Source organism: Herpailurus yagouaroundi, unplaced genomic scaffold (genome assembly GCF_014898765.1).
Source record: "Herpailurus yagouaroundi ecotype Mexico unplaced genomic scaffold, PumYag 190, whole genome shotgun sequence".
Taxonomy (NCBI): domain Eukaryota; kingdom Metazoa; phylum Chordata; class Mammalia; order Carnivora; family Felidae; genus Herpailurus; species Herpailurus yagouaroundi.
Genome location: NW_024412421.1, coordinates 25581257 through 25597904, shown reverse-complemented (window position 1 = coordinate 25597904; position 16648 = coordinate 25581257). Strand labels below are relative to the sequence as shown.

Below are 16648 nucleotides of genomic sequence, written 5' to 3'. Positions count from 1 at the left end.
AGAGAGGGAGACACAGAATCCAAAGTAGGCTCCAGGCTCTGAGCTATAAGCACAGATCCCGACGTGAGGCTCGAATTCACAAATCACGAGATCATGACCTGAGCTGAAGTCGGACACTTAACCGAGTGAGCCACCCTGGTGCCTCACTAATATGGTTTTTTTGCTTTTTATTGTTTTTGTTTTCATTTTTGCAGGGGCCAAATAATTTATTTTCTCTAGCTAACTTCATAAAATTGCAGACTTAATATGCCTATCATAGACTTTTTTTCCCATTCGTATCTAAAGTAAGTCCATGCCCACGACCCGGCCATGGGTTTGAGGGACTAAAGCTAGATGCGGAAGGCAAGCCATGCATCATTTGCTACAATGTCACATCAAGTGTTCATGCTCAAAATGTGCAAAGAAATAAAAATTACAGTGGAGAAGAGCAAAGATGTACAGAAAGCTTAGGGTCTCTCTCCTACCAAAATCTCATCGCAACTTCCGGCTTCAGCACTGCTGTGCTATCAGAAAAGACCTGTGTCGGCTGCCAGCCATGACCTTCAAAACGGTGTCCAACAGCCTTCACTTTGTGTGAGGTTTACTGGGCTGCTGACCATAAAGGCTCCACAGCACTCTTGTCCCAATCGGATACAGAGTTCCAAAGTTAACCCTGGAGAATTCCAACAGCACATCACCTCCAATTCATCAACACGCAGACCTGGATTCTAAACATGCCTATACGATGCAGACATGGACCCTCACAGCTGTGTCCTCAGATTGATGCTGCACCTTTTGCCCCACCTTCAGCTGAGAGAGCAGGCCTGTTGTCTGAGTCTTCTGGACCTAAAGAGTCCTGAGCGAGACTTCAGTCTTCGGGTGTGGTTGAATCCGGGTGCTCGGGTGTCATGACCCAGATTCAGTGTCTCTAGCTCCTAGGTTGGCCATCCTCTGTGTTGACCAAGTCTGCTAGCAACTCCAGGGTCGTGCCGTGCCAGCTTAGCAACCCCAGCAGGAAGAAAGGGTGTCTGACAGCTCATTGCACCGGCTTAGGTCATGGACCTGTCCTGGATCCCGTTTCTGTGACTGGAAGGCTGAGATGAGTGTCTTGGTCAGTTCTAGGATCACTGAAGTGGAGGGGTGGGTACAGATCATGTGAGCTTAGGTGGGGAATGGAGATTGGGATATCGTACCAGAAAATGGGAGAGTGAATGTGCACAGGTGTGAATATCAATTCCACTTGACTTTGTCTCTTGCAGGATTTGGTAGACTGGCGGAAGCCCCTGCTGTGGCAGGTAGGCCACTTGGGAGAGAAGTATGACGAGTGGGTCCACCAGCCAGTGACCAGGCCCATCCGCCTCTTCCACTCCGACCTCATCGAGGCCCTCTCCAAGACTGCCTGGTGAGCCCTGCTCTGGGCCCATGGTGGGGCTGTCCTTCTCTCCTGCTGCTGCCAGTCGGATACAGAAGGGGAAGGGACAGTTGGGTCTCTCTCCAGAGCCCAGAGCTGTAGTGTCAACTCTTGGGGATAGTGGAACATGCCATAGATACAATCCATTCCTATGCATGGTTTATCCACTGAGTGAGTGGCAAGCTAACATGTAGCCAGAAGCCACTTTAAATGTCACCTCATTCTTTTTTTTTTTAAGTTTATGTATTTATTTTAAGAGAGAGCATGAGTGGAGGAGGGGCATAGCGAGGGGGAGAGAGAATCCCAAGCAGGCTTCGTGCTAAGCCCAACACCACGATTGATCCCACAACCGTGAGATCATGACCTGAGCTGAAATTGAGTCAGATGCTTAACCAACTGAGCCACCCAGGCTCAATAGAACAGCCACCCCTGTTCCATTCCAGACTCTTAGGAGGGTTTTCCAGCCTGGAAAGCCCATGGGAACAATTTTGCCTGCAATTGGCTTCTTTGCCACAAGAGGTCGGCATCAATCCAGCGGCACAGAGTCTGGCCACAGGGATGCAGTTCTTTTCTGCCAGTAACTCACTTCAGAGACAGAAGGAGATAGACTTACAGCCTCTCTCTTCTTTTCTTCTCCCCATCCCCAAAGCAGTGTCCCTTTGGCCCTATGTCTCCATATGCTTTCCGCACATGCTTTGGTATCATTTACTCCTTCCTCTAGTTGAGCGATGCGTCTCTGGGGAAGCTGAACCCTGTCGAGCCCCTGTGCGTGTATTTTTCTCACCCTGAGGATCCTCCTGCAGGTACTCTGTCCCCCTCATCTGGACACCCCTGGTGCTGTACCTCAGCTGGTCCTACTACCGAACCTTTGCCCAGGGCAACGTTCGACTCTTTGCTTCCTTCTCCACAGGTAACATTGGTTCCTTCCTGATTTGCTCCCCTGGGTCCTGGAGGCAGGAAATTTCAGTGGTGTCTCTGGTCCTGAGTTTTGAAGAACACAGAACCCCAAACCACCTCACAAACATTTGTAAATGAGACCTATCTGTAGCAATAGACAAAGAAAACTGTCAGGATCCCCCGACCGCAGCCCCACATGGATAAAAACAACAACAACAACAACAACAACAATAACACGTGAGCAGAAACTAAACGAAATTATTTCATCAGGAGGCGTAGCAATGAAGGAGAGGGCTTCTTGCTGAGTGTAATACTAGAAAACATATGACTTGGGACTGTCAAAGAAACCAAAATGAAATCATTTCACTAGATGCACAGCTGAGAGCTTAACTCAAAATGGCCCACTGAACACAGTACAGATTAGAACCTGGGAGAGAAAGATCTGGAAGTCTCCTGAGCAAAACCTCATGCAACAGAACCCCTGACTTGGAGTACGAACCCCACTAACCACTATTGGGCGCTTACCACGTGTCAGGTTCCAGGGACCACCTCACTTAACCCTCCCAGCATCCCCATGAGAAAGGTACTATCATCATGCCCTTTTAGAAGCAAGGACATAATGCCTCAGAAAAGTCAAATGAGGATTCAGGGTCATATGGCTAGAATGTGAATGTCGGGTGCCCCCCAGCTTTGAGGATCAGGGGACAGAGGGAAGGGCCGATGTGGGGCAACTTCCAAAGAGCCTATGTGACTGGGTCTCTAAGATTTGGGGGTGGCCACTTCTGCCCGCTGCCTCCCAAGCTTACCGCCTACCTGTGTCCCCAGAAACATACCGCCTGCACAGATGGTCCCGTGTCTGCCTCAGGGAGGTGCTAGCCCCTGGTGGGTGGCTCGGACCCAGGCAAGGTTAGGGGACAGGCAGGGGAGGGGTGCCGGGAGCGGGTGAGTCGGGCTTTCCTCTCCTGATCGCATGTCTCCCATTCCTGACTGTGCACCTTCAGAGCCTCCCTCTCTCTGCCGGACACAGGCTCCTTCTCCCCACACTCCAACGTCTCTTCCCAGCCCACCTTTGTGGGGTGGGGGACAAGTTGAGGGCCTGAATGGCTTAGGTGAGAGGGGCCCTGGCCACAGCGATGGGAGCGTCAGTTTTCCCACCTGGCCCAGGTTGGGATGGGGGACGAACAAGTGCAGGAAGTCCCCCTGAGCCCCAAACTGCTCCCGGTCACCAAGGGTTAATATGCACGCCCCACATGCCAAGGTTACCCTTTTCTGCCCACGCTGAATAGCTCAGGCACAGCACAAGGCTTGTTGCTCAGAAGGCCTGCTCGCTGAATCGCCCACTGTCCACCCGGCGCTCCCCTAACAATCGCCAACAGTGGCTGGGCCGCCGGGGCTGGCAGCCGGAGGGGGAAGGGGATGCCAGAGCTTTGGCCCGGGTCCCTCTGCAGGAGCCCTCCAGAGATGCCACTCGGTACCAGCTCCGGCCGGATGGGCCGACAGGGGTGATGCTGGGGTGAGGGGGCGGGCAGAGACTTGACCTATAGGAGGGGACTCTTCTGCATGGCAGGGAGGGTGACCTGGGGGCTTGGCCTGAAGGCAGACCTCTGCAGAGCGCTGAAATGCGCTAATAGAGGCCCAGTGTAGAGTCTGTGACCGTGATGCCAGTGATGATGGCGTGAGAGAGATGTGTCCACATCCCTCCCTCCTCCCCAGGCTCGTCAGGCAAGGCACGGGTGCCAGCGGAGAAACTAAGAGCCAGCGAAGTGAGGCAGGGGGGTGCTCAGCAGGGTCCCGGTGCGGCTGGTGGACAGAGGGTGCGCTGGAATAGAGGCAGAGGACTCGGGAGGCCGAGAGGCAGTCGAAGCTGAACGGAGACACCAGTGCGATGCTGAGATGCCTAGATGCGTGAATGAGAATGCTCTGAAAGGCAGAGGGGTTCTGGAAACTGAGGATGGCCCCTAGAGCAGTTCCTGGGAGCAGATGAGAGGGAGTGCCGAGCCAGAACCATTGCCCAGCGGCACCCCAGGTGGCGCTGCAGGCCTCCAACGGGCTCTGTTGTGGGAGTCCGAGCCAAGGTCAAGACCAAAGTCTGTGGCCACAGAATGTTCCTGTGTGTCCAGTCCTCTCCCTGCTGATGGGAAAGCTGAGCACTGAGGTGGGGCTCCTGCACTCTGGGCAGGGGGAGGCGGGGGGCTGGGGAATTTCTTCAACCAGGAACCCTCCAGAACTCTACAAGGAGAATCAAGAGAAGATGGGCACAGTAGGACCACAAGTTAGAACTTAGATGTATTTTGCCTCATATTTAAATGTGAATGATCCCATTTAAAAATTATAGTAGCTAAATAAATATTATAGTAGCTACTCATTATATATGAGGAGCATTATATTATCAGTATTACTATCTGAAAATATATTATTCTTACTGTGTATTATCTATACTTATCATATAATTAGGTGGTCTATTCCCTCCATCCTAACAACAGCCTTTCACAATGCGTAGGATATTTTACTGTTGAGAAAACACCGAGGTAGGTGGTACAGAGCTAGGATTTGAACCCACGTCTGCAAAGCCAAAGCCCCAAACCAGCGTGTTTTGAAGGACCCCAAAGGTGTCAGGACCTCCCTAGAAGCAGGGTTCCTCGCCTACCAGGGCAGCTCAGCCAAGGTCAGGCGGCCACTCACACAGAGCTGTTAGGGAAGCATCTTGTACCAAATGTGGACGTGGCGTAGGTTGATGTCCTGATAAATTGCCACCCACTGAGCCCACCACAGTGGGACAGTAACCTGCAGACCTGCAGGTCAGGAACTGTAGAGAGGAGGAAGCCAGCCTCCTCTCAGTGCCCGTTCTTAGGGATCTGGCTCTAAATTACCACTCTGGGGGCGCCTGGGTGGCGCAGTCGGTTAAGCGTCCGACTTCAGCCAGGTCACGATCTCGCGGTCCGTGAGTTCGAGCCCCGCGTCAGGCTCTGGGCTGATGGCTCAGAGCCTGGAGCCTGTTTCCAATTCTGTGTCTCCCTCTCTCTCTGCCCCTCCCCCGTTCATGCTCTGTCTCTCTCTGTCCCAAAAATAAATAAACGTTGAAAAAAAAAATTAAAAAAAAAAATAAAATAAAATAAATTACCACTCTGTGGCTGGTAGGCCCTGTGTGGGGAGGGGTTTTAGAAAGCCACTGCTCCCTCCCCACTGAGCCAACAGTCATCACTACGGTCCCATTTGAGAAGCTTTCAAGCCAAGGTCATGATTATTGCCCACCCTTCCCCCCACCCTCAGCTCAGCCTGGTACAAAAGGTCAGGTTCACCTTGGTCTTTCATTGTTTTGTCCGAATGGGGCTGGGCCTAGATTCTGTTCCAAAGAGCTAGAAGCTCACCTCCTCCTCCCTGCCTTCCTGGGCTTTCTTCCTTCCTCAGCAGCCACCTGTGGCCATCCACGCTTCCTTCAACAGAACCCGAAGCTGCCTTCCTCTAGGCCCAGGTCTACCCTTAGAATGACACAGATCAGACCTCACCTGGGCACAGCCCTTCAGAGGGGCTTGCTTCCAACCACCCATCTCTCAAGTATCCAAGCACCTGCTGGGTGAAGCCCTGGAGATATCAAATGAAAGGCCTCCCTTGCCATAAAATGGGGACCAATGATAAAACGCGTAAGCCAGGGTGCAGCACGGTAGCTGTGATATGATATGAAGGGTGGGGCAGGAGCTTCAAAACCAGCCCCAGTGGGGATGAGGGGCGATTGCAGAGGCTTTTCGCAGGAGACACATGGGCTGAATCTCCGAGGATAAGGGAGCAGGAAGGGAATCCCAGTAAAGAAAATATGAACAAAATTAGGGATAAGATGGGGAGGTGGGAGGATGTGGTACATCTAAGGAGCCACACATGCTTTGGTTTGGTCCCACTACCAGGCAACAGGGAACCGAGGCGGGATGTGGCTGGCTGGGCGGGTCTCAAGGGACTCTGAGTGCCTCGTTGGGTGTTTGCACTTTACCTAAAGGTAACGAGGCGCCGTGGAAGGGTTTGAGCATGCACGGAGGCAGGGGACTGGGATGGGAGGCAGATGCCATCACTGGGCAAGAAGTAATAAGGTAGTAGGGGATTAAGAGCAAAGAATCGACCAGAGAGAGATTTTTTTTTTTAATTGAGATGAGATTCACATAACAAAATTAACCATTTCACAGCGAGCAATTCAGTGCCATTTAGTACATCCACAACATTGTGCAACTGCCGCCTCTGTCTAGTTCCAGAACATTCTCATCACCCCAAAAAGAAATCCCATTGTTCTCCATTTCCCACGCCCCAAGCCCTTGGCAACCACCACATCTACCTTCTGTCTCTACAAATTTGCCACTTCTAGACACTCCATACAAATGGAATCATACAGAACATGGATTTTTGTGTCTGGCTTCTTTTGCTTTGCCAAGACATGTTAAAGAGGGGGAGCCTACAGGTGCCTGGATGGATGCGAGAGAAAGGGATAAGTTAAGCCTTTGGTCACATGTGGATATTGGTGCCTCTGGCAGAGGAAAGAACCCAAGAGGAGCATCGTGGGGTGATAGGATGGGCACGGAGAAGAGGAAGAAGATTGGTCTCGTCTGGCCACTGTTGACTTTGGGGGCCTGTGGACAGCCATGTGGAGGTTCCCCTGTAGCAAGTGGCTGTCCGGGGCTGGGGTGAAGTGTGGGTCTGGGGTGGGGGGTGGTCAGCCTGTGGGTGTGGCCACCTTCCCGCATCGAGCAGGGACTATGGGAGAGTGGAGCAGGAAGGCTTTGACGCTGGGGACTGAGGCAGCATTTCCATGATGGAACCTGACAAGGAGCATCTAGGGAAGAGGAGAAAAGCCAAGCTGTGTATTCTCACCATACTGGTCGTAGATCCTTCGAGATATTCTGAGAAGCTGTGGACTCGCTTTCCTGACAAATCGTACGAAGAGGCATCATTTGGGTTACCATTTCAGGAGTTTCACAGACACCCTGGAATCCAGCTGAGGACTCTGGGTGTCCAACAACCTCAGGTTAGGAACTCGTGGGGGCTCCAGATTCAAGAAGAGACTGGTCACTAATATCATACGCCACAGCCAAGCAGGGGATGAATTGAAAAGCTTACTAGATCTGGCAAGAAGTACATCCTGAATAGCCTTTGCAATTCCAGTGGCTTGGGGCAGAAGACGGACTGTAGGGGCTTGAGAATCAAATGGGAAGCAATCAAGTAGAGATATGAGTCTAGTCTGTCTTTCCCATAGGCTTGGCTATGAATCAGGGACAGAGTCTATGACGGGAAAGCCCACTAGAGAAGAAGTTGAAGATGCCCAGAGAGGAGTTGTTTGGGATGGAGGGGCTCGGGATGGAGGGGGTGGGGGAAGCAGGCTGTGGCCTCTGCACTCCCTAGTGGGTTGAGCCTGACAAGTAACTTAAGTTGTCTGTATCTCCATATCCTCACCCATATGGGTAATGTCAGGGCTTCCCTCATAAGGTTGCAGTGAGGGGAAACATGAAGTAATCCATGTAAACCACTTACGTGGTGCTCGGTATGTAGTTACTGATCAGTATACACCTGCTGTTATGATTATTGCCACCATCCAGTACCCAGGTGCCTGGGTGCCTCTCTCTTCCCTGAGGAGCAGGAAAGAAGTTCAAGGGCGGAGGCAGAATTGGGTATGGTTAAAGGTGGAAGGGAAGGTGTGGAGGAAGTCTGAAGTAGGAGGCTGGGTGGACGGAGGGGGGCAGTGTTTGAGAGCAGCAGGAAGGGATCTAAGCCTGGAGACATAAAAGGATCACCGCGCAAGAGCTGAGGTTGAAGCTTCCAGACCCGTGTCTACACAGCTGTCCCTCTGTGCTCAGCAGCTTGCATATGCAGAGGACAGACAGGTTCTTGTACTGGGTTGAGGATTCATGGGGGTGGGTAAGGGAGATGGAGGAAAGATCAAAAGAGAATGGTTATCTTTGGAAAACAGTTTGGTGGTTCCTCAAAAGAGTAAACATAGTTACAATACGACCCAGCAATTTCATTCCTAGGCTTATCCCCAGGACAACTGAAGCATGCCCCCACAAAAACTTGTCCATGAACGCTCATAGCAGCATTATTCGTCACAGTCCCAAAATAGAAATAACCCAGATGCCCATCAACTGAGGAATGGATAAATGGAGACGGTCTATGCATAACATGGAAAAATATTCAGTCTTAAAAAGGAAGGAAGTCCTGACACATACGACAACATGGATGAACCTTCTTAAAAAATGTTTATTTTTGACGTATATAGAGAGAGTGGCGGCAGTGGGGGAGGGCAGAGATACAGAGAGAGAGAGAGAGACAGAGGATCCAAAGCGGGCTCTGTGCTGTCAGCAGCAAGCCCAACACGGGACTGGAACTCATAAACTGTGACATCATGACCTGAGCTGAAATTAGATGCTCAACCCACTGAGCCATCCATGGGCCTTGAGAGAGAGAGAGAGAGAGAGAGAGAGAGCAAGCGAGCAGGGGAGGGGCAAAGAGAGAGGGAGACAGAGAATTCCAAGCGGGCTCTGAGCTGTCAGCAGAGAGCCACACGCAGGGCTCGATCTCATGCACCGTGAGATTAATACCTAAACAGAAATCAAGAGTCAGACACTTAACCGACTGAGCCATCCAGGCACCCGATATCAGTGAACCTTCAAAATAGTATATGTAAAAGAAGCCAGTCATAAAAGACCACGTATTTTATGAGTCCATTTATATCAACTGTCCTGAATAGGCAAATCCATAGACAGAACATAGATTTGTGGTTTCCATGGGTTGCAAAGTGGCAGGGGTGTGGAAGGAAGTGGGGAGTGACTGGTAATGGATACAGGGTTTCTTTTTGGGGTGATGAAAATGTTCTAAAATTGACTAGTGATGGTGGCACAATCCTGAGTATACTAGAAACCACTGAATTATACACTTTAAGTGGGTAAATTGTATGGCATGTGAATTATATTTCAGTAAGACTATTATTTTTAAAAAGGGAGAGGAGGTCTGGCCAAAGGAGTGGCTTGTGGGGAAAAGTAAAGCAAAGAGGGTGAGGTTAGGCTTGGAGAAAACAGTGACCAGAGCTGACGTCACCATGAAGCCAAAGAATGAATGGGGAAAAGGAAGGAGACCCTCAGCGACTGCGGGCTGTCCTCAGACCACTGGGTGTTGGGAACTCGCACCTGATGACAGTTACATCTCTGAAGTCTTCTGGTCTCCGAGCGAATCATCCTCGGTTTTTTCACGTCTCCCTCACAGCTGTGATTTTAAGTCTTGTCTGTTAAGATTTCTCTGCTTGGGTTTCCTGTCCCTCCTGCCCTACCCCCAGCCCCACCGATCCCGGGTTGTTAACAGTTTTCATCAATAACCCCCAGGCTCTGCTGGCTTCATTGGGATCGTCCCTCCCTCTCCCTTATACCACCAAAACAAAGTCACCCTTCCCAGAAGCGTCAGCCATTTGGACCGTTTTAATCAAACATCACAGCTTGGGTGACTTATAAAAAATAGGAAATGTATTACAGTTCAAAAGACTAAAAGTCCCAGATCAGGATGCCAGCCTGGTCAGGTGAAGGCCTCTCTTGCAGGTCTCAAATGTCTTATCGTGTCCTCACATGGCCAAAAGGGGAAGGAGCTAGGTGCAGTCTCTGTCCTTCTTTTTTTCTCGCCACCCCCCCCCCCCGCTTTTTTTAAATGTTTATTTATTTTTGAGAGAGAGAGACAGAACATGAGTGGGGGAGGGGCAGAGAGAGAGAGGGAGACACAGAATCCTAAACAGGCTCTAGGCTCTGAGCTGTCAGCACAGAGCCTGAAGAAACACGAGATTATGACCTGATCCGAAGTCAGACGCTTAACCGACTGAGCCACCCACGCGCCCTGTGCAGTCTCTTTTATAAGGACACTAGTCCTGTTCAGGAGGGTTCCCGTTTCATGACCCAATCACCTCCCAAAGGCCCCACCTCCTAATCCCATCACATTGGCAGTGATGTTTTCTGTTCACCTATGAATTTGGGGGAGGACACATTCAGAACATAGCACCAGAGAAATTTCCAGCACTGGCAACAGCTGCTCCCCTCAGTCCCCCTAAGGAAGATCTCAGACCTCTGGCCAGCAACCCCATTGTTCCCGAGGAGGACCCCTCTGAGCGCCGCAGCCCCTCACGGCCTCCTTCCCATTTTGACCCAAGAGTCCCATCAGTGTGGCCCGGCCCCATAGCTGCTGGATGGAGAGCAGCAGCTCCCAAGGTGACGGGGCCGTGAGATGGCGTGTCTGGAGCCACCAGGCCTTAGCGCCCACTGGGGCTGTCTGCCCTGACTTTGCCTCTGTCTGGCCATTCTGCAGAGTACTCGGTGGCCATGCCTAAGTCCGTGTTCCCGGGCCTCTTCGTGCTGGGGCTGCTCCTCTGGAGCCTCACGGAGTACCTCATCCACCGCTTCCTGTTCCACATGAAGCCCCCCGGGGACAGCTATTACCTTATCCTGCTGCACTTCGTCCTGCATGGCCAGCACCACAAGGTGAGCAGGGCAGGCTCCTGCCCGGGGCCTGGCAACCGTGACCCGCTCAGGGGAGCTGCTGATCTTTCTGGGAGTCAGGCCGGGAACAAGTGGCCATCAGGGCATTTGCTGCTGCTCAGAAGGGTGACTGGGTCCTAACTGGAAGCGGGCGTGGACAGAGTGAGCATGCGTGTCTGCACACCATTCATTATTGACACCAGGCACGCTGCAGGTACATTTCAGCCGTCATCTTTAATCCTCACAGCATCTCATTCATTCGTTCGTTCGTTCAACAGACGTTCACTGAGCGCTCACTACCTGCGGGCACTGTTCTAGATACAACAGAACAAAATTAAAAACTCACTGTCCTGGTGGAGCTTCCTTCTGAGGATGGTGCTACAGTTCTCCCCATTCCGCAGAGCCGCAAACTGAGGCTTAGAGAAATTAAGAAACTGAGGAACTTGTCCAAAGTCACACCTGGCACAGCCAGGATGTTGGGCCCCATTCTGTGAACCCCAGAGTCTGTGCTCTCAACTGTCTTTCTTCTTTTCTCCCTCCCCGCTTCCCTCCCTCCCTGCCTTTTGCTTCCAGGAGCTGGTCCTGGGGTGGTGGGGGGGTGGGGAGGCGCACACCCGCGCATTGCTCTGCGGCTATTACCTGCTTTCTCTCTCTGTTCTCCTCCAGCCCAGAGAGGGTCTGTCCCTTCTCAGAACACTCACCAAGCAGTCTCTAAAACCTTACCTCTATGCCAGGCCCTTGGCTCTTGAAGCTGGAGTCTAAGGCTTGGCTCTCTTATCTGCTTCACTGTGACCACACCCCCTTGGAACGCCCCCTAGGAGGTGGGGACAGGGAGACCGCGTCCGCTCACGCTTCTGGTACCGGTCTACCTTGTGAGCCTGCGTTAACCTCCTCTTGCTGGTGTGCTGGCCCCCCCCAGACAACATCAGGCCTCCGTCCGGGTACCCCGCATGGTATCTGGCGGTGAGGCTCCTCTCTAGCACCTAACAAGTTCCAGGGCCAACGTGGCCTCGTGGGCTGGGAGCCCGCCGCCCACATCACGTCCACCGCCCTGTTCTTGGACAGGTCTCCAGGGCCCGTCCTGGCTTGGAAATTGGGAGCGGGACAGTCTCTCAAGGGCCTTCAAGCATGGTGGCCTGCCCTCCCCAAAGCCACCGAAGGTGCCAAGCCCACCCGTGACAGGTTGCTGCCGCCTCACTGGAACGCGCGGGCGGCTCTGCCCCTGTCCTCTGCGGTGCTGGGACCACAGGCAGGCCGCCCGGCCCGGCCGTCCGCTGACGCGTGAGCCTCTCCCTCCGCAGGCACCCTTCGATGAGTCCCGCCTGGTCTTTCCCCCGGTGCCGGCTTCTCTGGGGATTGCCTTCTTCTACGCGTTGCTACAGCTCCTCCTGCCGGAGGCGGTGGGGGGCACTGTGTTCACTGGGGGCCTCCTGGGGTACATCCTCTACGACATGACACATTACTACCTGCACTTCGGCTCGCCGCACAAAGGCTCCTACCTGTACAACATGAAGGCTCACCACGTCAAGCATCACTTTGCACATCAGCAGTCAGGTGAGGCCGCCCACTCCCAGCCTCCCTCATTCGTTCTCGTATTTATTTTACAGCCACCAGTGAGCCCCTACCAAGGGTCGGGTACTGTTCTGGGTGCTGGGGATACACAGGAAGGCAAGCCGGGGGCTCCCACCCTACCCACTGGGAGACAAACAGGGAAATCAACAAATAGCAAAGATAACTTTAGACAGTGATAAGGGCCACAAAGAAAAGAAACGACGACCTGTCGGGGAGGGTCCGGCTCTGTGTCATAAAAACAACGCGAGTCACAGATATGATTTCAGATTTTCTAGTAGCCACGTTAACAAGCAAAATTAAACAGATATAGTTAGTTTTAATAACATATTTTACAGGTGCCTGGGTGGCTCAGTGGGTTAAGCGCCTGACATCGGCTCATGGGTTCCAGCCCTGCATCAGGCTCTGTGCTAACAGCTTGGAGCCTGGGCATGCTTCAGATCCTGTCTCTGTCTCTCTGCCCCTCCCCCATTCAAGCTCGCTTTCTCTCTCTCTCTCTCTCTCTCTCTCTCTCTCTCTCTCTCAAATATAAATAAAAACATTTTAAAAAAAATTTTTATTATATATTTTATTAAGGGGCGCTGGGTGGCTTAGTCGGTTGGACATCTGACTTCAGCTCAGGTCATGATCTCCTGGTTCATGGGTTCAAGCCCCATGTCAGGCTCTGTGTTGACAGGTTGGAGCCTGGAGCCTACTTTGGATTCTGTGTCTCCCTCTCTCTCTGCCCCTCCCCTGCTTGCACTCTGTCTCTCTCTCTCTCTCAAAAAAAATTAACATTAAAAAAAGTAAAAAATATATATATATTATTAAGCTAAATACAACCAAAATATTACCATTTCTGCCTGTAACCAATATAAAAAATCGCTAATGAGATATTTTACATTATTTTTCTTATGTCACATCTTCACAACATCTAGTGTGTACTTTGCACTTACAGCACATCTCAATTCAAGCGCTAAGTTTTTGTTTGAAATGCTTTAAAAAAAATTTTAATGCTTATTTATTTTTGAGAGAGACATAGAGCATGAGCAGGGGAGGGGCAGAGAGAGAGGGAGACACAGAATCTGAAGCAGGCTCCAGGCTCCAAGCTGTCAGCACAGAGCCTGATGCAGGGCTCGAACTCACAAACCACGAAATCATGACCTGAGCCCAAGTCAGACACTTAACCGACTGAGTCACCCAGGCGCCCCTTATTAGAAATACTTGATCTATATTTAGAGTTTATAAAATTGACTATTTTAAAAAGTGAATTCACATTAGGTGAGTTGTCCTAAACATGCCTAAAAGTTTTTCAGTAGATCGGGTGCCTGGGTGGCTCAGTTGGTTGAGTAATCACTCAACTCATGACTCTTGATTTCGCCTCAGGTCATGATCCCACAGTTTGTGAGTTTGAGCCCCGAGTCAGGCTTCATGCTGACAGTGCAAAGCCTGCTTGGGATTCTTGCTCGCTCACTCTGTCTCCCTCTGGCTCAGTTGGTTAAGTTTCTGACTCTTAATTTCAATTCAGGTCATGATCTCACAGTTCAGGAGATCAAGCCCTGTATGGGGCTCTGTGCTGACAGCAGGGAACCTGCTTGGGATTCTCTCTCTGCCCCCCCTTCAAAATAAATAAATAAACGTAAAAAATTAATTAATTAAAAAAAGTTTTCCAGTAACTCAGTCAACTATAAATTTTTAAATTGGAATTAGAGTTATTTAAAATGAAATTGGGGCAACTGGGTGGCTCAGTCTGTTGGGCGTCCAGCTTCGGCTCAGATCATGATCTCGTGGTCTGTGAGTTTGAGCCCCACGTCGGACTCTGTGCTGACAGCTCAGAGCCTGGAGCCTGCTTCGGATTCTGTGTCTCCCTCTCTCTCTGCCCCTCCCCTACTCATGCTCTGTCTCTATCTGTGTCAAAAATAAATAATCATTAAAAAAAATTTTTTTTTAATAAAATGAAATTAAAACTTACAAAGGTGGGGGGTGGTGCACCTGGGTAGCTCAGTAGGTTAAGCCTCCAACTTTGGCTCAGGTCATGATCTTGTGGTTCACGAGTTCCAGCCTCATATCGGGCTCTGTGCTAACAGCTCAGAGCCTGGAGCCTGCTTTGGATTCTGTGTCTCCCTCTCTCTCTGCCCCTCCACCACTCATGCTCTGTCTCTGTCTCTATCTCTCTCAAAAATAAATAAGCATTAAAAAAAAAAAACTTAAAAAAATGAAATGAAATGAAATTAGGAATCGAGTGCCTCCGTAGCTCCAGCCACATTCTTGGGGCTCAGCAGCCACACAGGTCAGTGGCTACCGCATTGGATGAAACAGCACTAGGTAAAGTGGTCTAGGAAGGTATCATCGCAGAAGTGTCTTTACAGCTGAGGCCTAAGCTAAGAGAAGCCAGCATCCAACGTCTGGGGAAAGAACATCCCAGAAGCAACAGGTGCAAAGCCTCTGTTCCAGCCTCTGTGGCAGGAATGAACTTGACATCTCCAAAGAGAAGGAAGAGGCTGAAGTGTGAGACAGAGGGGAAGAGACTCAGGCAAGGGCCAGGCTCTCCCACCAAACACAGGCTGGATAAGGAATTTGGGTTTATTCCAGTGGCATCCTTGGGAGACTACAAACACAAGTACTCTGCTCTCAACCTCTTCCAGGAGGGCCCTGAGAGTTGGGAAGGCCAGCGGGGACAGATGTTCAAACCCTGCCTGTGTGCTAGCCCTCCCCAGGCTCCCTTCCCGAGGAAATTTCTCCCACGCCTTCACCGGTCCCTCATCTTCTCCTCATTTCTCTCCTTCTCTAGGATTTGGCATCAGCACTAAATTGTGGGATCATTTCTTCCACACCCTTATGCCGGAAGAGCCCCACCTGAAGATGCAGTGACAACTCCCAGCCCCACCGTCCTGCCCTCAGCCCAGCCGTGGCCCCTGCCTCACCCCCACCCCCCATCCAGACCCTGCAAAGAAGGTTTGCTTGGCCAGGAAAGACAGGCTTTGTCGGGCCTTTGGGCTTGGTGGGGGCATGCTGGAGAGACCCGGAAGACTGAGACAGACCCTGAGACTGCCCTCCTGATCCCCCACTGGAGGGTCATGTCCACGAGGCGCCCAGGTGGCTCTCAGGGTCTAGCTCTTTTCTGGAGCGTCCTGGCCTCTCCGTTAGCTTCCCTGCCCAGAGCCTTAGCCCACAGGGTGGCTTCAGGACCTGGCCAATGGGGAATTTCCCAAGGGGAATGAAGGAAACTGACCCCTGGGGCCAGGCCTGTGACCCACCTGTGTCTCAGCACCTTGGGCCACCTGGGAGAACCCCCACCCCCACCCCCCAGTGGTGGAGCTGCCGGTGTTAACAGCAAAGTGAGTCTACGGGGCCTGGGGTCCTCGTCTTCCTCTTCCTCCCTTCCCGGGGAGGGTTTGGTGGCTCTGGCTGTTCTCCTGATGAGAGGAGAACACTGAGGTGGATGAAGGGCTCTCACAAAGAGAGAGACAACATGATGCCTCCCATGGGCCACCTCCAGACCCGGGGCAGTGCCTTTGTCCCCTGCCCCCAATCACAAATGCCAGCTGCACCGCCGGATGCCTCAGGCTGCCACACGTGCCCCACCCACACGCCCGGCCCTTACCGGCCTGTGCAGAGGGGCGGGGCGGGGGGGGGGGGGCTCTGGCATGGCCTCCTAGCTGGCGGGACCCCGGGCCCCTTTCTTGAGGAACCGCCAGCTCCTCTAGCCACCTCCCCACCTGCCTTCAGAATCACACAGCTTTTCCCCGGGGGAGGCGACCGGGGCCTCTCGGTGGGCAGGAGCCCCACCCCGTCTCTGGCCATTCTTGACCTCCGCCTGGCACCGGTGGGCCTCTGCCGCCCCACTCAGGACCCTTCCAGCCAGCACCTCTTCACGCCGAGAAGGAGCCTTCATGCGGTGCCTTACCCCCTCCCCAGCTGCTTCCCTGCACCTCCCCCAGCAGATGAGGTTCCCACCCCCGTCTCGTAACCAAAACCCTCACTGCTCATGAGAGGGTCTTATTTATCAACTATATAAATGCCCTTAGTCTGGCCCCCGACCGAGTAGCTGCTCAGATCGCGGTTTCTAATCCCACACGTCAGGCTTATGTAAGACATTTTGTCCCGTTTTTGTTCTCTTCTCACCCAGAAACCGTTACTACTTGAAACATTTTAGAATCTCTAAGAGTGTAAAGGCTACAGAGAAGCAGCTTGACGGATCCTGTGATTTGTACTGTTTACTGTGGAGTTATTTAAAGATTTTGGAATAAATATACAAACTACAGTTGTGACATAAAGGTGTAAATAAATTGTATATTTTGAAAAATAAAAACCTTGAAAAAGAAATCAA

General features: G+C 51.8%; 1 protein-coding gene across 1 annotated transcript in view; it reads left to right on the top strand.

The window, feature by feature from the left end:
• The window catches only part of FA2H (fatty acid 2-hydroxylase), a 54244-nt gene extending 37596 nt beyond the window's left edge, over window positions 1–16648 (top strand). Inside the window, exons 3-7 of the mRNA XM_040443129.1 lie at window positions 1239–1381; window positions 2194–2300; window positions 10601–10773; window positions 12072–12324; window positions 15110–16648. Coding sequence (XP_040299063.1) covers window positions 1239–1381; window positions 2194–2300; window positions 10601–10773; window positions 12072–12324; window positions 15110–15189 — 756 coding nt within the window. The 3' untranslated portion in view covers window positions 15190–16648. The remainder of the gene's footprint in view (window positions 1–1238; window positions 1382–2193; window positions 2301–10600; window positions 10774–12071; window positions 12325–15109) is intronic.